The sequence below is a fragment of the Lotus japonicus genome, chromosome 1, assembly GCF_012489685.1.
Source record: "Lotus japonicus ecotype B-129 chromosome 1, LjGifu_v1.2".
NCBI classification, from domain to species: Eukaryota; Viridiplantae; Streptophyta; class Magnoliopsida; order Fabales; family Fabaceae; genus Lotus; species Lotus japonicus.
Genome location: NC_080041.1, coordinates 130,593,721 through 130,616,265, shown reverse-complemented (window position 1 = coordinate 130,616,265; position 22,545 = coordinate 130,593,721). Strand labels below are relative to the sequence as shown.

At 39.8% G+C, this 22,545-nt stretch overlaps 1 protein-coding gene across 1 annotated transcript; it reads left to right on the top strand.

Moving 5' to 3' along the window:
* The first annotated feature begins 8,141 nt into the window (after nt 1-8,141).
* LOC130725703 (uncharacterized) lies at nt 8,142-9,534 on the top strand. Its single transcript, XM_057576911.1, has 2 exons — nt 8,142-8,162; nt 9,235-9,534. Exons 1-2 carry the CDS (start codon nt 8,142-8,144, stop codon nt 9,532-9,534), a joined length of 321 nt encoding a protein of 106 aa, XP_057432894.1.
* The last annotated feature ends 13,011 nt before the right edge of the window (nt 9,535-22,545 follow it).

Genomic DNA, 22,545 nt, shown 5'->3' with positions numbered 1-22,545 from the left:
TGCCAGAAGAATGGCTCTTCATGAACAAGAACAAAGACACAAGCTCCTTGCAGCTGCTGAAGAAGCCAGAAGAAAGCAAGAGGAAGCTGAAGAAGCTGCACGTCAAGCCGCAGCTCAAGCTGAACAAGCCAGATTAGAGGCAGACAGACTTGAAGCTGAAGCTGAAGCCCGCAGACTGGCACCAGTGATCTTTACACCTGTTGCTTCTGCTTCCACTCCTGCTAATCAAGCTGCTCAGAATGTTCCTTCCAATTCTGCTCAGTCAAGCTCGTCCAGACTCGACATCATGGAACAACGTCTTAATACTCATGAGTCTATGCTGTTGGACATTAAGCAAATGATGCTGGAACTTCTGCGTCGCTCTGATAAACCCTAGTCTTAGGATCTCTTCGCTTTTCTTTTACTTGTTTTATTTGGTTTATTTCTGTTTCTTTTTCTTTAGTTATTTTGTTTTGAATTGTTTGTGATTATCTTTGCCTATATATCTACATATATATATCTGACATTGTGTTTGCAAATATTTTTTATTCATAATATGTTTATGTTTACATCATACATTCTTTATCACTTTCCCTAACAATCTAGAATGGAGGATCTCTCCTCATTCTTCTGCACTCTTGGCGCTGCTCTGACCTCTCCTTCTCCAGACGATCCAGTGAATACTGGATGTTGTTAAGATTGATGATCAGCTCATTCTTCTCCAGAACCTCTTCTGAAGTCTTGAGCCTTCCTTCTATGATCTCTTTTTCTTCCAGCAGCTTTAGTTCAAGCTGGCTCAGTTCTTGCACTTCCTCCACGAAGGCAAGGAATTCCCTCAAGTCTTTCTTCAACTCTGGACGCAGGTCCTCCTCCAGCAGTGTCCGTGTTAGCTCTGAGATGGTTGTTGTACCCTCTGGATGCCTAATGTTGAGGAACAAGTCCTCCTCAAAGGCCTTCTTTCTCAGCTCTTCGAGTGTGATCATGAATGATGCCATTTTTCTCAATTATGGTATTGTTTGAGTTGTGAAGCTTACCCTATTCTCCATCGCTTTTTATAGGCTTCACTTTCTCTCTGAAAGTTAATGCTCCTACAGTTTCTCGAGGTTAAGTTCTTGGTAACTGACCCTTTTCTTTACTCCCTTGGCCGGTGGTAAACGTTCTTCTCTTGCATTAACTCTTCTATTTATTTCGTCTAACTTTGATTCATGCATCGTTTTCATTTTCTTAAAACTTAGACCTTCTCTAAGGGGGAGTACCTTGTACTTCAAGCTAAGTTTTTCACACCCCAAGCTTTTTGCTTATGACAAAAAGGGGGAGTAAACCCTGTTTTTGATGTGTAAGATGTGTTAGTGTGATTTATTTTTCTTTTGGAGAATTTAAGAGTTCCACCTTTATGACCATAGATGTGTCACTGGGCAAATACAAGGAATACATTTCACTTCTTCTGAAGTGATTTTAGTTTGACTCTGATACCCAAGACTCTGATACCTTGTCCGTTGACTCTGAATACTTATGCGCTCTGATCTCTCTATTTCTTCTATGTCATAAGTTTTTCACTCTGAACTCTTATATTATTTAGCTCAGAATCTAGACTTTACTAACGTTTTCATCAAGTATTAGATTCAGGGGGAGCTAAGCTCAGAATCAAGCAGTGACTTGAATTCAGAATGAGCAAGATAAACTATTCACATCAGGATAAGTTTTATTCTATATCCCTAAACTCTGAGTGAATTCAGTTTATTGTTTAAGAATTGTTCATAAAAAATCTTAGTTTTGTCATCATCAAAAAGGGGGAGATTGTAAGATCAAGTTTTGATCTAGTAGTACAACTCTATGTTTTGATGATTACAAGTTAACCTTTTGATATGAACAATTGTGGTACTCTAACGTGTTTTTCTGAGTGTGCTATTTACAGGCTCTGACCTCTATTCAATCTCACACAAATCAGAAGCAATGTGCTTAAAGAGTGTCCCAAGCAACGCTTTCGCATTCACCATGTTCAGTATGAACAGTGGAAAAGCTTCAGAAGTTCTGAAGTTATACAAACTCTGATGTGGACTCAGTCACTAGAAGTTCTGAAGATCCGGAAAGTCTGATAACCAAGAAACACTGAAGGTTCAGATGTTCTGATGGTGTAGAAGACTCTGAAGATCCAGAAGCTGAATAGTGGAAACTCTGATGTCCAGAAGCAAGAAACTCTGAAGACCATGTACTTCCCTCTGAGTTCAGAATCAGAAGATACAACGGTTAGAGGATCTGTGCTTTCCCTCTGACTCTGATCAACCGCCTTCACAAGTTCCAACATGAAGCATAACCCTGATCAGAAGTCTCCTAGGTTTAAAGGTCAAGTCACTATCCAAGTACAAAAGCAACTGTACCTTCCTGACGACCTACCTAATGTTCTCAGCCACAGCAGAAGTTGGAATTTCTAGAACTGCCCTCCAACGGTAGCATTTCCCATGCAACGTTCAACCCTAATCCTTGGAGTATAAATAGAGGCTGAAGATTGAAAGAAGCGGCTAGAAGCATTACATACGCGCAAGACATATTCAAATTCTTCTAAGCTTTCTTTCACTTGAAATTCATTGTGTTTACTATTAGCTTTTCAGAAGCAAATCTCTTGTAAACATTTCTTTGATAAACAGTTTGTTTAGTTCCTTTAGGAGATCAAGGTTGATCGGATCCTAGAGAAGACTAAGAGAGTGAATCTTAGTGTGAGCTAAGTCAGTGTAATTGTTAGTCACTTGTAGGTTTCAAGTGCAGTTGTAACACTTTACCTGATTAGTGGATTGCCTTCATTCTAAGAAGGAAGAAATCACCTTAACGGGTGGACTGGAGTAGCTTGAGTGATTTATCAAGTGAACCAGGATAAAAATCCTTGTGTGCTTTTCCATCTCTTCATCTTAGCACTTAAGTTCTCGAAAGATTTGTCTAAATCTTTAAGGTGGAAGTTTTATCTTGAAAACGTTATTCAAACCCCCCCCCTTTCTACCGTTTTTCATACCTTCAGACCATTCTTACCACAGTAGTGACACTTCCAAGGTACAGTTTTGTCAAGCTTAAACTGGGGTCTCACATGCAGAGGTACATGTCGAGGCAATGAATCTGACAACTGATAATTTCTGGGCTTCTTGAATTCAGTTTGTTTTGCAGCAGACACAAATTTCTTTGAACCTTTTCTGAATTTCTTTGTTTGCTGTTCTATAGTCAAAGCCAATTCCCTTCAAACTCCCTCCTTGCTTGCTAGTTTCTTTCAGAATTTCATCAAGCATATCAGAACCACTGTTCAACATTCTAACAGATTTGTGAGTAGCTTCAAGCTTTCTTATCAGAGTTGCCACTTCCTCTTGAAGTCCTGCATTAATCAACACTAGATTAGCATTTTCCATAGTATCAGCATTATTAAACTTACTTTGCCATTCCTCCAGATCTTCCTTCAGCTTTGTGCTGAGCTCTTTCAGCCTTTCATTCTGAGAGACAAGTTGTTCTATCTCACTTTGCTTTTCTCTCACAAGTTTACATGCTTCTTCCCACTTGATGTGTAGCAGCTTGTAAGTCTCAGCCAGTTCCTCATCTGTAATGTCCTCATCACTTGTATCAGACTCATAGATGGTTCCAGAGAAAGCATTGACTTTGTTTGCAGATATCTCCTCCTCATCTTCAGTGTCTTCATCTGACCAAGTTACCATCATACCTTTCTTCTGCTTCTTTAGATAGGTGGCGCATTCAGACCTGATATGGCCATATCCTTCACATTCATGACACTGCACTCATTTATTCTGACTAGATCTTTCTTCTTCTTTGGTCTTCCTCTGTGAATTAGAAAACTTGGATTTGTTATCGAACTTCATGTCCTGGACATTAGGCCTGGTTCTTTTGTCAATCTTTCCCAATGCTCTATTGAATTTTTTTGCTAGCATAGCCAGAGCCTCAGAAAGATTTTCACCCTCACAGTCTTCATCATCACCTTCATCAGTGTTTGACACAAAAGCAATACTCTTATTCTTCTTCTCAGATTTTCCACTCAATTTCAACTCAAATGTCTGCAAAGAGCCAATAAGTTCATCAACCTTCATGTTCTCAATGTCTTGAGCCTCCTCAATTGCAGTGACTTTCATAGCAAACTTCTGAGGAAGAGATCTCAAGATCTTCCTTACAAGCTTCTCATCTGTCATAGGTTCTCCCAAAGCAAATGAAGCATTAGACAAGTCACGGACACGCATGTGGAATTCTGAAATAGTCTCTTCTTCAGTCATCATCAAATTTTCAAATTGAGTAGTAAGCATCTGAAGCCTTGACATCCTTACTCGAGTGGTTCCTTCATGTGCAGTTTTCAGAATTTCCCAAGCATCATTTGCCACAGTACACGTATTGATCAGCCTAAACATATTCTTGTAAACTCCATTAAAGATAGCATTTAGAGCCTTTGAATTTCCAGGAGCAGCTTCATCTTCAACACTGGTCCATTCTTCTTCAGGTTTTTCCACAACAGTAGTAGAGGTGCCTTCAACCTCAGCCTTAGTGGGGTGCTTCCAACCCTTGACAATAGCTTTCCAAGTCTTGTTGTCAATTGATTTGAGAAAGGCTGTCATGCGAACCTTCCAGTAGTCATAGTTAATACCATCCAGAATGGGTGGCCTATTGACTGATCCTCCCTCCTTATTATCCATGAGAACTTGAATAAAACTCCCTGGAGCTCACCCAACCAGAACAGGGTTCCTGCTCTGATACCAATTGTAATTCAGGTTCCCTCTGATACGATTGTCCTGCACGATGCTGGAACAAGAGGTTTGACAACCACTTAACAGTAAAACAAAACTTAACAACAGAGACAATATAACATAGTAATTGTTAACCCAGTTCAGTGAAAAACTTTCACCTACGTCTGGAGGGTTTGCACCCAAAGAAAGGAAATCCACTATCTCAAGATTCAGGAATTACAGACACTCATGAACAAGTCAGTTCATAGTTCACTTCCTAATCTACCCAGTGTATTTCTACTTAGAATCTCAACCTAAGTATGAGAGCCCCTCTCACTTTCTCTCAATCACTGCCACAGTGATTGGTGAACACAATGAACAAGTAGAGTTTGAACGCAATCAAACACACAGAATCTCTCTTTGCTTTATAGAATCAGTGAGCAGAGACAGATTCACAACTAAACAAAGGACAAAGCACAAACACAAATCCTAAAACACTTGATCTCTCTCTATTAGCTTCAGCCGTCTTCATGTTTTAGGTCTTCATCCTTTTATAGACTTCAGCAGCGGTAGCATGGGCTTTAGGGTTGGCACGGGCTGAAGAAACAGATTGCAGTAACAGCAATTCAAAACGCAATCTTGATAGATTTGGTTTCTTATTGCACAAGTAAAGATAGAAATCAATCTTTTAACAAAGATTGTTTCAACAAATAACAACCCAACAAATAAAACCCTTCTGGAATAGCTACTTGCTCCTCAAGTAACTCAAAAACATATCTTCAGTAAATCTTCAGAGGGCCCACATCTTAAACACAAGCTGATGACTGATGCCCTAGCTTCACGGCATCTGCTTCGACAATCGGTTGTTTTGACAAAATGCATGGCAACATGTTCCAACAAAAAAGACTAAATATCCAAGTCATACCAAAACTGCTCAATGAGCACAAAATTTGAGAATTGCCCAAGGAGCCAAAACCTACCAAAGAATGGGTGCACAACACCACTTTGGCCATAACAACATACTTAAAATCGCCAAAATGTAGTCTAGAGGAAATAACAGCACCAGAAATAAATAAAAAAACATAATAAAAAGAAAATGCTAAAATAAGTCTTCAAATCTTCTCCTTTTTGACCACCTTCAACAACTTCTTTCCAGCACCACCTTCAACCTCAGGAGGGGACAAGCGCTTGACTGGGAGAGAACTGGTATTGGCCGGGAGAGAACCGGTACCGTCATCCCCAACGTTAACATCACCACTTGGAAGAGTTTCAACATCAAAAAATTCAACCATCTGAAATAAGAATGAGAAATATGATGAGTGACAAAGACAAACCCAAACTGATCATTTATAATTCTTAAAACTACTAAAATTTAAATTTATTAAGAAATCTCAAATCATCAAACCTTCGGTTTCAGCAAATAGATTTAATATTCTAAACTACATAAACTTTCGGTTTCAGCAAATATTTTATGCACTTATTTTTAGCATTATAAGTTAAACAGCTATAGGAATAACAACTATAATTTTAATCACGTGATTGAATAACAGCAGCTACAGTAGCAATTGAAAATTCTAAGGTAGCGTTTGGAAGACATGTTGGAACGGGACGGAACGGGACATGAGGGTTCTGTTCCATGTTTGTTACATGTTTAAGTAGGAACGAAACAGGACAAAATACTCATTCAACAGAACACTTTGGTTCCCTAAAAAAGGGTGGAACCAAAGAGAACAGAACAGGACATTGAAAAAAATATTGACACAGACAAAACTACCCCTAGGTTTATGCTCTTATCTTCCCCAATTATTCACTTCAGTTTTCTGCCAGTCGTTACATTCATCTCAATTTTCTTCATCTGCGAACTCTCTGTTCCATGTAAAATAAATTTCAATCACTCTACTTTTTCCTCTTAATCACATCGACATGTACACCCACATAGAAGATGGACGTTATCGATCAAACCAAATTCATCTCCAGTTTGATTACACGATGGATGAAAACAATGGTCTGATGCCATTTCTCAACGACTCAATCTAATGTACACTAGTAGTATCAATTGCTGATCTTCCACCAAAAAAACATCAATCGCTATAAAAAAGATATTAACCAGATGTTTCATTTTCATAAAAAAGTAATATGTTCCATTGTTTTGCTATTTTTCATGCTTAATAAACACTGAGCATGGTAAGGGTACATTTGTAATTAACATTACAGTCCTGTTTTGTATGTGATGTATGTACCAAACACAGTGCACAGAACATTATTGTCCCGTTCCGTTCTGTTCTCTTTGGTTTCCAAACGCTACCTAAATATGAATATATGAAACCAACATAAAAGACCAAAATCAGATACAGTGTTTGAGAAGAGAAAAAGAAACCTCTTTTATGTGTTTGAAGTCCGAATGAGATGGGCATTTGAGTAGGAGTTGTTCTGTGAGGCAAAACTAAAAGGATTGGGCTTTTGCTGTTGTTGGTGGGAGGCAGATACAGATGCAGCCTTAGACCCAAACCCAAAAGGATTATTGGTATTTTGCTGCTGGTAAGAATTGTTCTGCCCTCCAAATCCATGAACGTTAGGTTTTCTCTGTGTTTGGACTGCATGTACAAACTTACACCTTTCTCCATATTGACAACTGAAACATGAAACCAAACCAAATCAATAATACAATCTTGAACATGTTTCAGGTTATACTAACACATTCTTCAAATCTCAAAAATGCATGCGGTGACAGATTAAAACGGGAGAATGAATATCACTTATAAAGTAAACAAAAAAAGCAGAAATTGAAGTCTGTCAAAGCAAATGTTATACAATCAAGTCTGTCTCTGTTTCCTGTAGTCATCTCAAGAGTCATAACAAATTGAAGTTTTAAGATAGCACAGGAAATTAAAGCAACACATTTACCTTGACATAGAAAAGGAAAAGATCTAATCATTGTCGCTGCTGCTGCTGCTACTGTCATGGTCATGGCCATGCTCGTGCTTCTTCTTCTTCTTCTTGTCATGCAACCTGCATATAGCAAATGAAGCTTACATCTCTGAACGTGAATACTAATCAATCATATCACATGAATTACAATCAAGAACATAGAACAGCCAGCTTGTGGAGACAAAGTAAGCATGATGTGGTGAACTTTTAAGAGTTAACAAATGTGAAATAAATACAACAATTATGATACATAAACCAAGAACAGTATAAACACCCATCAAACGCTTCATTTTACTATTTATCTCTCACTTCTTATCATCCATTACTTTTCTATATTCTTTTCTTCTCTCTCGCCAGGTGTCTAAACAACTTGGTGGCCATGAAACATTTTTCTAAATACCAAAGATAACTTTCAGCTCCACTCACTTATTTGGAAATCCACCAAATAACTTTCAACCTTGATTTATAAACTGCAACACTATTTTCACCTCCACTCACTTGTTTTTCGGTCTCACTCTGATTTATATACAGACAATGGCGCTTACACCTGAAACTGTTTGGTTCAGAGAATTAGAAAGAAAGGAAGAGAGAATCATGGAAAAACTAACAAAACACAGTGCATTGAGCTCTGTGCAATAAATAAAAAAGAAACAAATGAAGCATTTAAGAATTAAGATCATAACAATATCATAATAAACACCTAAATCTATGAAAGGAACAGAGCTGCCACTCACAATTTTCATGGAGGTTCTGAGTTCCCAAGCACGAGCAGAGGCTGAACCAACTCCTCCCATGTCAGGGTATTGGACCCCTTCTGCCAGTGTTCTCGGGATTCTCTATTGGTCCTATTCCTCTTGAACTTGAACCTGGTCCAGATCTTGATGATTGCTTGGAAGAGCCAGAAAACTTCAGCACCATGTCCTTCAATTGCATATGCAGAAAGAAAGAAATAAAAAAATGAAATTAACACCATTTGCATGTATCTATCTATCAATCCAAATATTCATCGTCAACAACATTTTCACAAATCATAAAAACATGGTTCAAAATAGGTAAGATAGGCATCAAAGCAGAAAGCTCTTCACATCAATTAGTTCAAGCAAGATTTTAAAATGGTAAGCCAAGGACATCAATTACTGTATAATCAAAGTATATCCATAGTAAATAGTCATTAAAACTTGACATGTTAGATTTTTTTGAAATTTATAAATAACAGCAGAAGAATCCGGGTATAAGAAACTATATCTCTAAAATATATCTGATATCTAATTTTGGCAATGAAATGTAGTGCCGTAATTACAGAGAAAAGTATCCTAATCACATCCTAATTAGGAACTGAGATTAAGAAATATATCTGATGATATGTAATTAAGGTACTTTATCTCTGTAATCAGAGAGAGATATAGCATCCTAATTAGAGAGAAAAGTATCCAAATTACATCTCTACTTAGGAAAACTGAAACATTATCTCTAATTAGAGAAATATAGTACCTTAATTACATATCACATATATTTCAAGATCTTAGTAGAGATATAACTTCTCTTGTACTCAGATTCTCTTTTCTTTAACAATGACTACATACATACTCTAGATACATCTTAACTTTGTTATTTGTTTTTCAAACAGTTGCACAAGCTAAGTTATTTGATGCAAGCATCCTATGATGGTGGGAAGGTTGGCAAAGAAAATAGCACAGAAGATGGGGGTTCAAGAAGTAGGTACAACAATTGCAGGGGTGAAGGAAAGGTAAGGTTTTCAAATGAGGGGTTGGAGGACAGAGTAGGTGTGTATTCTGATGATCAAAATGAAATCAGCAAAAGGGCTGAGAAACCTGACCAACTTCTGAGAAGGGATGATGATCATGATGCAGAGACTCCATTCACATCACTTGAAAAATGGTACAGGTTGACCCAAGTGGGATCTTAGATCAGTCATGTAACAATTCTCAGTGTTTAGATTTCTGGACTTGAAAATTTGCATGCACCAAACTCCATGTTGCAACATGTTTGGTGTTTGATGCAACATGGAACTTGAAGCACTGGTACTCAAAACATGGCATCCTCAGCAGGATGTTGAAACTTGAAACACATGTTTGTTGGCCAGGAAACTCCAAGTTTTGTAGGCTTGTTTTGCGAAGCAACAATCCCATCCCTGCAATGGTACTCTTCTTAATTCTACCGACTATGCAATTTCAGATCATTCCTATCATTGAATTGCAACAATTGTAAGATCAAGTTTTGATCTAGTAGTACAACTCTATGTTTTGATGATTACAAGTTAACCTTTTGATATGAACAATTGTGGTACTCTAACGTGTTTTTCTGAGTGTGCTATTTACAGGCTCTGACCTCAACTCAATCTCACACAAATCAGAAGCACTGTGCATAAAGGGTAACCCAAGCAACGCTTTCGCATTCACCATGTTCAGTATGAACAGTGGAAAAGCTTCAGAAGTTCTGAAGCTATACAAACTCTGATGTGGACTCAGTCGCTAGAAGCTCTGAAGATCCAGAAGTTCTGATAACCAAGAAACACTGAAGGTTCAGATGTTCTGATGGTGTAGAAGACTCTGAAGATCCAGAAGCTGAATAGTGGAAACTCTGAAGTCCAGAAGCAAGAAACTCTGAAGGCCATGTTCTTCCCTCTGAGTTCAGAATCAGAAGATACAATGGTCAGAGGATCTGTGCTTTCCCTCTGACTCTGATCAACCGGCTTCACAAGTTCCAATATGAAGTATTCCCCTGATCAGAAGTCTCCTAGGTTAAAAGGTCAAGTCGCTATCCAAGTACAAAAGCAAGTGTACCTTCCTGACGACCTACCTAACGTTCTCAGCCACAGCAGAAGCTGGATTTTCCAGAACTGCCCTCCAACGGTAGCATTTCCCATGCAACGCTCAACCCTAATCCTTGGAGTATATATAGAGGCTGAAGATTGAAAGAAGCGGCTAGAAAAACAGAAAGAAATACATACGCGCAAGACATATTCAAAATATTCTAAGCTTTCTTTCATCTGAAATTCATTGTGTTTACTATTAGCTTTGTAGAAGCAAATCTCTTGTAAACAATTCTTTGATAAACAGTTTGTTTAGTTCCTTTAGGAGATCAAGGTTGATCGGATCCTAGAGAAGACTAAGAGAGTGAATCTTAGTGTGAGCTAAGTCAGTGTAATTGTTAGTCACTTGTAGGTTTCAAGTGCAGTTGTAACTCTTACCTGATTAGTGGATTGCCTTCATTCTAAGAAGGAAGAAATCACCTTAACGGGTGGACTGGAGTAGCTTGAGTGATTTATCAAGTGAACCAGGATAAAATCCTTGTGTGCTTTTCTATCTCTTATCTTTAGCACTTAAGTTCTCGAAAGATTTGTCAAAATCTTTAAGGTGGAAGTTTTGTTCTGAAAACGTTATTCAAACCCCCCCTTTCTACCGTTTTTCATACCTTCAATTGGTATTAGAGCGCAAGTTCTGATTACCACACCTAACAGTGTTCAGTGATCCGGGCCGGTGTGAAAAACAATGGCTGCCACCACCAGTGAAACTCAAAGAGATGGTTACAACGCAAAGCCTCCTATGTTCGATGGTCAAAGGTTCGAATATTGGAAAGATAGACTGGAAAGTTTCTTTCTGGGTTTCGATGCAGATCTCTGGGATATTATTGTGGATGGCTATGAGCGTCCAGTTGATGCAGATGGCAAGAAGATCCCAAGGTCAGAGATGACTGCAGATCAAAAGAAGCTGTACTCACAACATCACAAAGCAAGAGCAATTCTTCTAAGTGCTATTTCCTATGAGGAGTACCAGAAGATTACAGATCGTGAGTTTGCTAAAGGCATTTTTGAATCTCTGAAGATGTCTCATGAAGGAAACAAGAAAGTCAAAGAATCAAAGGCATTGTCTTTGATCCAAAAGTATGAATCCTTCATCATGGAGCCAAATGAGTCCATTGAAGAAATGTTCTCCAGATTTCAATTGCTTGTAGCTGGCATACGACCTCTCAACAAGAGCTACACAACAAAAGATCATGTCATAAGGGTCATCAGGTGTCTTCCTGAAAGTTGGATGCCTTTGGTGACTTCAATAGAGCTCACGAGAGACGTTGAGAATATGAGTTTAGAAGAACTCATCAGCATTTTGAAATGCCATGAGCTGAAACGCTCAGAGATGCAAGATCTGAGGAAAAAGTCCATAGCCTTGAAATCCAAATCTGAAAAGGCTAAGGTTGAGAAGTCAAAGGCTCTTCAAGCTGAAGAAGAAGAATCTGAAGAAGCATCAGAAGATTCTGATGAAGATGAGCTGACTCTGATCTCCAAGAGACTCAACCGCATCTGGAAGCACAGGCAGAGCAAGTTCAAAGGCTCTGGAAAGGCAAAAGGAAAGTATGAGTCCTCAGGCCAGAAGAAGTCTTCAATCAAGGAAGTCACATGTTTTGAGTGCAAAGAATCTGGGCACTACAAAAGTGATTGTCCAAAGTTGAAGAAAGACAAGAAGCCAAAGAAGCACTTCAAGACAAAGAAGAGTCTGATGGTGACATTTGATGAATCAGAGTCAGAGGATGTTGACTCTGATGGTGAAGTCCAAGGACTCATGGCAATTGTCAAAGACAAGGATGCAGAGTCAAAGGAAGCTGTTGACTCTGACTCAGAATCAGAAGGAGATCCTAACTCAGACGATGAAAATGAGGTATTTGCTTCTTTCTCTACCTCTGAACTGAAACATGCTTTGTCTGATATCATGGATAAGTATAACTCTTTATTGTCTAAGCATAAAAAGTTGAAAAAGAACTTATCTGCTGTCTCCAAGACTCCTTCTGAACATGAGAAAATTATTTCTGATTTGAAAAATGAAAATCATGCTTTGGTAAATTCTAACTCTATGCTTAAGAACCAGATTGCTAAGTTAGAAGAAATTGTTGCCTGTGATGCCTCTGATTGTAGAAATGAATCTAAGTATGAAAAGTCTTTTCAAAGATTCCTAGCTAAAAGCGTGGATAGAAGCTTAATGGCTTCAATGATCTATGGCGTAAGCAGAAATGGAATGCATGGCATTGGCTATTCTAAACCAATTAGAAATGAGCCCTCTGTGTCTAAAGCTAAATCTTTATATGAATGCTTTGTTCCCTCTGGTACCATATTGCCTGATCCTGTACCTGCTAAAGTTACTAAAAACCCTCTTAAAAAGGGATCTTTCTCTATGACTAAATATCATGCAAATATTCCTTTAAAATATTATGTTGAGACACCCAAGGTGATCAGAACCTCTGGGGTAACTAACAAAAGAGGACCCAGAAAGTGGGTACCTAAGGACAAGATTATCTATGTTGCAGATATCCTTGATAGCTCCACTGAAACACCAATCATGGTATCTGGACAGTGGATGCTCGCGTCACATGACGGGAGAAAAGCGTATGTTCCGAGAGCTGAAACTTAAGCCTGGAGGCGAAGTTGGCTTCGGAGGAAATGAAAAGGGTAAAATTGTTGGTACTGGTACTATTTGTGTAGATAGTAGTCCATGCATTGATAATGTTTTATTGGTAGACGGCTTAACACATAACTTATTGTCTATAAGTCAATTAGCTGACAAGGGTTATGATGTTATATTCAATCAAAAGTCCTGCCGGGCTGTAAGTCAGATCGATGGCTCTGTTCTGTTTAACAGCAAGAGGAAGAACAACATTTATAAGATCAGATTATCTGAGTTGGAGGCTCAGAATGTGAAGTGCCTTCTGTCTGTTAATGAAGAGCAGTGGGTATGGCATAGACGGTTAGGGCATGCTAGTATGAGAAAGATTTCTCAGCTGAGCAAGCTAAACCTTGTTAGGGGCTTACCCAATCTGAAGTTCGCTTCAGACGCTCTTTGTGAAGCATGTCAGAAAGGCAAATTCACAAAAGTCCCTTTCAAGGCAAAGAATGTTGTCTCAACCTCAAGGCCGTTAGAACTTCTGCATATCGACCTGTTTGGACCAGTGAAAACTGAGTCTATAGGTGGCAAGAGATATGGGATGGTTATCGTTGATGACTATAGCCGCTGGACATGGGTAAAGTTTCTAACCCGCAAGGATGAGTCTCATGCTGTGTTCTCTACCTTCATTGCTCAAGTGCAAAACGAGAAGGCTTGTAGGATTGTGCGTGTCAGAAGTGACCATGGTGGAGAGTTTGAGAATGACAAGCTTGAGAGTCTGTTTGATTCCTATGGAATTGCACATGATTTCTCTTGTCCCAGAACTCCTCAACAAAATGGTGTTGTTGAGAGGAAGAACAGAACTCTTCAGGAGATGGCTAGAACCATGCTCCAAGAAACTGGCATGGCTAAGCACTTTTGGGCAGAGGCAGTAAATACAGCATGTTACATTCAGAACAGAATCTCTGTGAGACCATTTCTGAATAAGACTCCTTATGAATTGTGGAAGAACATAAAACCCAACATTTCTTATTTTCATCCTTTTGGCTGTGTTTGTTATGTTCTCAATACTAAGGATAGATTGCATAAATTTGATGCTAAGTCTTCTAAGTGTCTATTACTTGGTTATTCTGATAGATCTAAAGGTTTTAGATTTTATAATACTGATGCTAAGACTATTGAAGAATCTATTCATGTTAGATTTGATGATAAGCTTGACTCTGACCAGTCAAAGCTAGTTGAAAAGTTTGCAGATTTAAGCATTAATGTTTCTGACAAAGGCAAAGCTCCAGAGGAAGTTGAGCCAGAGGAAGATGAACCAGAGGAAGAAGCTGGTCCCTCTAACTCACAAACTCTGAAGAAGAGCAGAATCACTGCAGCTCACCCTAAGGAATTGATTCTGGGCAACAAAGATGAACCAGTCAGAACCAGATCTGCCTTCAGACCCTCTGAAGAGACCTTGCTGAGTCTGAAAGGATTGGTGTCCTTAATTGAACCCAAGTCCATAGATGAAGCTCTTCAGGACAAGGATTGGATTCTGGCCATGGAAGAAGAATTGAATCAATTTTCCAAGAACGATGTTTGGAGCTTAGTGAAGAAGCCTGAGAATGTTCATGTTATTGGAACGAAATGGGTATTCAGAAACAAGCTAAATGAGAAAGGAGATGTAGTCAGAAACAAGGCAAGGCTAGTTGCTCAAGGCTACAGCCAGCAGGAAGGAATAGACTACACTGAAACATTTGCTCCGGTAGCAAGACTGGAGGCAATCAGACTGTTGATCTCCTTCTCAGTAAATCACAACATAGTTCTACATCAGATGGACGTAAAGAGTGCCTTCCTAAATGGTTATATCTCAGAGGAAGTCTATGTTCATCAACCCCCAGGTTTTGAAGATGAAAAGAAACCAGACCATGTGTTCAAGTTGAAGAAATCACTCTACGGTCTGAAGCAAGCTCCCAGAGCATGGTATGAGAGACTTAGCTCATTCCTTCTGGAGAATGAGTTTGTAAGGGGTAAAGTAGATACAACTCTTTTTTGCAAGACTTATAAAGATGATATCTTAATTGTGCAAATTTATGTTGATGATATTATATTTGGTTCTGCTAATCAATCTCTATGCAAAGAATTTTCTGAGAGGATGCAGGCTGAATTTGAGATGAGTATGATGGGAGAATTAAAGTACTTTCTGGGAATACAAGTTGATCAAACACCAGAAGGAACATATATCCATCAGAGCAAGTACACTAAAGAACTTCTGAAGAAGTTCAATATGCTGGAATCTACAGTGGCCAAGACTCCAATGCATCCTACATGCATTTTGGAGAAAGAAGATAAAAGTGGTAAAGTATGTCAGAAGCTCTATCGTGGAATGATAGGTTCACTTCTATACTTAACTGCATCTAGGCCAGACATATTATTTAGTGTTCACTTATGTGCTCGTTTCCAATCAGATCCAAGGGAAACCCACTTAACTGCTGTTAAGAGGATCCTAAGGTATCTGAAAGGCACCACTAACCTTGGCTTGATGTATAAGAAAACATCAGAGTATAAGCTTTCAGGTTATTGTGATGCTGATTATGCTGGAGATAGAACAGAGAGAAAAAGTACTTCTGGAAATTGTCAATTTCTGGGAAGCAATCTAGTCTCATGGGCAAGCAAGAGGCAATCAACCATTGCACTATCAACTGCAGAGGCAGAATATATCTCAGCAGCAATATGCAGCACTCAGATGCTCTGGATGAAACATCAGCTGGAGGATTATCAGATCCTTGAGAGCAATATCCCAATCTATTGTGATAACACTGCTGCAATCTCATTGAGTAAGAATCCTATCTTGCATTCAAGGGCAAAGCACATTGAGGTAAAGTATCACTTTATTAGAGATTATGTACAGAAGGGCGTACTTCTTCTGAAGTTTGTTGATACTGACCATCAATGGGCAGATATCTTTACAAAGCCCTTAGCAGAGGATAGATTTAATTTTATTCTGAAAAATCTAAACATGGACTTTTGTCCAGAGTGAAGATGGATCAGAACCTCTGACTATGATACTTCTTGATCAGAAGATGTCTAGTCCAGAAGGTAACTCAATCAGAGTGTGTGTGCCCACTGGTACTGACTCTGAAGCTGAGACAACAACACGTGTGTCAGAATTTCTGATGCATAATTCCTTGTGCCCGTGTGACAGTCTGTTATGATTGCGTGTAGATATGCTTATCTCCTGTGTGTGATTGTGTATTTTACTGTTACTATCTATCTTTAATTTTCAACCGTTGATCTTAAAGTGCTTTTTGAATCAACAACGGTTATTTGATAAAACCCACTATACACACACGTTCTCGTTCACTTCCGGTTTTCACTCTCGCACTCTCTGCTTTTCAAAACCGCCTCTTTCTTGATTTCTCTCTCGATCTCTCTTCATCCTTCAAACTTCATCTTCTACCTCAAACCTTCAACCTCTTCAAAATGGTGAGACAAACCAGAAGATCTACTGCAGATGCACCTCAGTTCCCTCACATGGTAGTTGGTTTGGCAACGGGTCAAAGGGGCTCTGAGAACCCGGCACAAGAACAAGTTCAAGCTCAAGAGCAGATTGTTCCAATTGCAGAACGGGGCTGTGCCGTTCACTGCGTATTTGCTCCTGAGGAACTCCAAGTCCTGGCAGAATGGAGATTCGACCTCGACAACCTGGCTGCAAATGGGTTTGATCTTCGTCCTGAAGTCCAAGCTCAAGGTTGGGGAAACTACTTCAACCGACTTCGAGGACCGGTGTATGAGAAGTTGGTCAAGGAATTCTGGAAGCACGCCGACTGCGATGATACTCAGTGGTTTCTCATATTCTTGGCAGGAAGATCATCATCACTGAGAAGTCATTCGTGAATCTGCTAGGTGCAGACACTGCTTATGGGTATCGGTTCCAATTCACTGAGTCGAAGCTGAAACCCAGCACCAAAGACAAAATCAACCAGGCCCTGTACACCACTTTCAAACCGGGCAAGACAAGTTACAAGGTGATGGACCTTCACCCCAAACTCAGGATCTGGCACAAGATCCTACTCAACTGCATAAACCAGAGACCGAAGGGCAGTTCTCCAGACTACATCAACTTCAACCAGAAGGTGATGTTGTTCTTCATCCAAGATCAGGAGAAGATCTGCCTTCCCTACTTCCTGTTCTCCTACTTGAAGGAATGCATCCGGAAGTCTCGCACCACCGCCTCCATCAAGTCTGCGATCAAATATATCCCTTTTGGGAGGCTGCTCTCAGACTTTCTCATTGAAAGCAACCTGGTGCAAGATCTGGTTAATGCTGGTTGCACAGAGGACTTGAGCACAATTGTCAGTGATGTCTTCACTGCAAACTCTCTGAAGAAGATGGGTTTGGTCCAGAAGAAGATTGCTCCTGCTCATGAAGACAAATCTTCTGAGATCAGAGGAAGAAGGATGCCTCTGAATGACTACCCACTGTGGACTCAAGCAGACAATCCTGAAGCCATCAGATGCTATGTTGAAGACCTCAGGGCTCAAGGATTCGAGATTGATCTTGATGATTTCTTCAGCAGACTGCCGCCAGCTCCAGAGTTTCATTCTCCTCCCAAGAAGAAAGCTCAGAGGAAGATGGTTCTGGAAGAATCCTCTGAAGAATCTGATGTCCCTTGGTCAAGAAGACGAAGAGAAAGCCTGATGATGGTGATGATAGTGATAGTGAGGATGGTCCTCCAAAGAAGAAGCAGAAGAAGGTCAGAATCGTGGTGAAGCCTACTCGGGTGGAACCAGCTGCTGCAGTGGTCAGAAGGACTGAACCTCCTGCCAGAGTGACTCGATCATCAGCACATTCAAGTAAGCCTGCACTTGCTTCTGATGATGATTTGAATTTATTTGATGCACTTCCTATTTCTGCCTTGCTTCAACACTCCTCAAATCCCCTCACTCCTATTCCTGAATCCCAACCAGCCGCACAAACCACCTCTCCACCACATTCCCCAAGATCCTCCTTCTTTCAACCTTCTCCTACCGAAGCACCTCTCTGGAATTTGCTTCAGAACCAACCTCTAGGTCAGAAGATCCAACCTCTCTCATTACCATTCCATACGACCCATTATCTTCTGAACCCATCATCCATGACCAACCCGAGCCCAACCAAACAGAACCACAACCCAGAACGTCTGATCACTCTGCTCCCAGAGCATCAGCACGTCCTGCTGTCAGAACCACGGATACAGACTCTTCAACCGCCTTTACACCTGTATCCTTTCCAACCAATGTTGCTGATTCTTCTCCCTCCAATAACTCTGAATCTATTAGAAAATTCATGGAGGTTAGAAAAGAAAAGGTGTCTACCTTAGAGGAATATTACCTTACTTGTCCAAGCCCTAGGAGATATCCTGGCCCTAGACCTGAACGTCTAGTTGACCCAGATGAACCTATCTTGGCCAATCCTATCCAAGAGGCAGACCCCTTAGTTCAACAAGCTCACCCTGTCCCTGACCAACAAGAGCCCATTCAACCAGACCCTGAACCCGAACAATCAGTGTCTAACCAATCCTCGGTTAGATCACCTCACCCTCTGGTTGAAACTTCAGACCCTCACCTTGGAACCTCTGAACCCAATGCTCCCATGATTAACATTGGTTCTCCACAAGGTGCCTCTGAAGCTCATAGCAGCAATCACCCAGCCTCTCCTGCACCCAACCTCTCCATAATTCCCTATACTCACCTTCAACCCACATCTCTCTCTGAGTGCATCAATATCTTCTATCATGAAGCCTCCTTGAGGCTCCGCAATGTGCACGGTCAGACTGATCTCAGTGAGAATGCTGAAAGTGTGGCTGATGAGTGGAACAATCTGAGCACTTGGCTAGTGGCTCAGTTTCCAATTATGATGCAGCTCCTGCATGCAGAGGGAAGTCAGAGGATTGAGGCTGCCAAGCAAAGGTTTGCTAGAAGGGTGGCTCTTCATGAACTAGAACAGAGAAATAAGCTTCTTGAAGCTATTGAAGAAGCCAAGAGAAAGAAAGAACAAGCAGAAGAAGCTGCACGTCAAGCAGCAGCTCAAGCTGAACAAGCCAGACTTGAGGCAGAGCGACTTGAAGCTGAGGCTGAAGCTCTTAGATGCCAAGCACTTGCACCAGTTGTGTTTACTCCTGCTGCTTCTGCTTCCATTCCAGATCCTCAAGCTGCTCAGAATGTTCCTTCCAGTTCTACTCAGACAAGCTCATCCAGACTCGACATCATGGAACAACGTCTTGACACTCATGAATCCATGCTGATTGAGATGAAGCACATGATGATGGAACTTCTGCGACGCACTGACAAACCTTAGTTTTAGGATCTCTTCTTTTTCTTCTTTTTCGTTACCTTTGTTTTCCTTTGTTAAACTCTGTTTCTTTTTATTTATTTATTCTCTTTTGTTCGTTTGTGATTATATATGCATAACTATATACTTATGTCACATATGTTTGCTAAACTCGTTTTATTCATAATTGTTTTGTGTTTACATCATATTTCTTTCCATCATATAATCTAGAATGGAGGATCTCTCCTCATTCTTCTGCACTCCTGGCGCTGCTCTGACCTATCCTTCTCCAGACGCTCCAGTACATGCTGGATGTTGCTGAGCCTGATCTTTAGCTCATCCCTCTCCAGAATCTCTTCTGAAGTCTTGAGCTTCTCTTCCAAACTCTCTTTCTCTTCCAGCAGCTTGAGTTCAAGCCGGCTGAGTTCTTGCACCTCCTCCACGAAGGCAAGAAATTCCTTCAGGTCTCTCTCCAACTCTGGACGCAGGTCCTCTTCCAGCAGTGTCCGTGTCAGCTCCGCGATGGTAGTTGCACCCTCTGGATGCCTGATGTTCAGGAACAAGTCCTCTTCAAAGGCCTTCTTCCTCAGCTCTTCTAGTGCTACGTTGTATGATGCCATTTTTTTTACTGAAAATTATTCGAGGTGTGAAGCTTACCTTTCTCTCCAACGCTTTTTATAGGCTTCACTTTCTCTCTGAAAGTTAATGCTCTTACAGTTTCTCGAGGTTAAGTTCTTGGTAACTGACCCTTCTATTTACTCACTTGACCGGTGGTAAACGTTCATCCCTTGCATTAACTCTTCTATTTATTTTCGCCTAACTCTGATTCTTACATCGTTTTCATTTTCTTTTAAACTTAGACCTTCTCTAAGGGGGAGTACCTTGTACTTCAAGCTAAGTTTTTCACACCCCAAGCTTTTTGCTTATGACAAAAAGGGGGAGTAAACCCAGTTTTTGATTTGTAAGATGTGTTAGTGTGACTTATTTTTCTTTTGGAGATTTTAAGAGTTCCACCTTCATGACCATAGATGTGTCACTGGGCAAATACAAGGAATACATTTCACTTCTTCTGAAGTGATTCTAAGTTGACTCTGATACCCAAGACTCTGATACCTTGTCCATGACTCTGATCACTTATGCGCTCTGATTATTCGTTTTTCATCTATGTCATAAGCTTTTCACTCTGAACTCTTATATTTTTTAGCTCAGAATCTAGACTTTACTAACGTTTTCATCAAGTATTAGATTCAGGGGGAGCTAAGCTCAGAATCAAGCAGTGACTTGAATTCAGAATGAGCAAGATAAACTATTCACATCAGGATAAGTCTTATTCTATATCTCTAAACTCTGAGTGAATTCAGTTTAATGTTTAAGAATTGTTCATCAAAAATCTTAGTTTTGTCATCATCAAAAAGGGGGAGATTGTAAGATCAAGTTTTGATCTAGTAGTACAACTCTATGTTTTGATGATTACAAGTTAACCTTTTGATATGAACAATTGTGGTACTCTAACGTGTTTTTCTGAGTGTGCTATTTACAGGCTCTGACCTCAACTCAATCTCACACAAATCAGAAGCACTGTGTATAAAGGGTAACCCAAGCAACGCTTTCGCATTCACCATGTTCAGTATGAACAGTGGAAAAGCTTCAGAAGTTCTGAAGCTATACAAACTCTGATGTGGACTCAGTCGCTAGAAGCTCTGAAGATCCAGAAGTTCTGATAACCAAGAAACACTGAAGGTTCAGATGTTCTGATGGTGTAGAAGACTCTGAAGATCCAGAAGCTGAATAGTGGAAACTCTGAAGTCCAGAAGCAAGAAACTCTGAAGGCCATGTTCTTCCCTCTGAGTTCAGAATCAGAAGATACAATGGTCAGAGGATCTGTGCTTTCCCTCTGACTCTGATCAACCGGCTTCACAAGTTCCAATATGAAGTATTCCCCTGATCAGAAGTCTCCTAGGTTAAAAGGTCAAGTCGCTATCCAAGTACAAAAGCAAGTGTACCTTCCTGACGACCTACCTAACGTTCTCAGCCACAGCAGAAGCTGGATTTTCCAGAACTGCCCTCCAACGGTAGCATTTCCCATGCAACGCTCAACCCTAATCCTTGGAGTATATATAGAGGCTGAAGATTGAAAGAAGCGGCTAGAAAAAAGAAAGAAATACATACGCGCAAGACATATTCAAAATATTCTAAGCTTTCTTTCATCTGAAATTCATTGTGTTTACTATTAGCTTTTTAGAAGCAAATCTCTTGTAAACAATTCTTTGATAAACAGTTTGTTTAGTTCCTTTAGGAGATCAAGGTTGATCGGATCCTAGAGAAGACTAAGAGAGTGAATCTTAGTGTGAGCTAAGTCAGTGTAATTGTTAGTCACTTGTAGGTTTCAAGTGCAGTTGTAACTCTTACCTGATTAGTGGATTGCCTTCATTCTAAGAAGGAAGAAATCACCTTAACGGGTGGACTGGAGTAGCTTGAGTGATTTATCAAGTGAACCAGGATAAAATCCTTGTGTGCTTTTCTATCTCTTATCTTTAGCACTTAAGTTCTCGAAAGATTTGTCAAAATCTTTAAGGTGGAAGTTTTGTTCTGAAAACGTTATTCAAACCCCCCCTTTCTACCGTTTTTCATACCCTTCAACAATGACCTAAGAAACTTATTCAACTATCACCAAACTATATTCAGCTCATGTTGTATAATGGTTCAAATATCATGTGTTAGATGGTTCAAATATTATGCATACATGTCTGCTAATTGATACTGACAGATAACATGAGCATGTGAAATAAAATGAAAGATGCAAATCTCAAATTGTTCTAGAGTCTTATCCATCCCTTCGTGTAGTTTAGCCCTCATGGTTGCAAAATCCATAGTCTCTTTTAATGACTGTATAATACTCCTCAACCTTTAAGCACAAAAATTCATCAAGAAAGTGAATTAGAAGGAGAATATGCCAAGTTATATATGCGAGATGATATGACAAATTATGATCACACACCTCATTTGGATCAAATGGTTCAGCAAATATTTCATAGGCGTCTGATGACCCTAGTTTAGTAGTGTTTTTTAGGGTCATTTCTTAGTTTGTTTCGAGTCTTTTTATTGAGTCTCATGTAGTGTTTCATGCATTATCATGCATTTTTATCTTTCTTTGAGTTTTTACTTTGTTTTGGTAATTTTATAGTTTTATAGGGACCTTTCTTGCATTTTAAGTAAGTTTAGGACTTGCATATCTTTTCTACTTGAATTGA

Excerpts from the sequence above, each read along its gene's own strand:
- LOC130725703 (XM_057576911.1), top strand. The coding sequence starts at position 8,142 with ATGGCGCTTACACCTGAAACT. Across the intron at positions 8,163-9,234 it reads TGGCGCTTACACCTGAAACT|TTGCACAAGCTAAGTTATTT; the intron begins GTTTGGTTCAGA and ends TTTTTCAAACAG.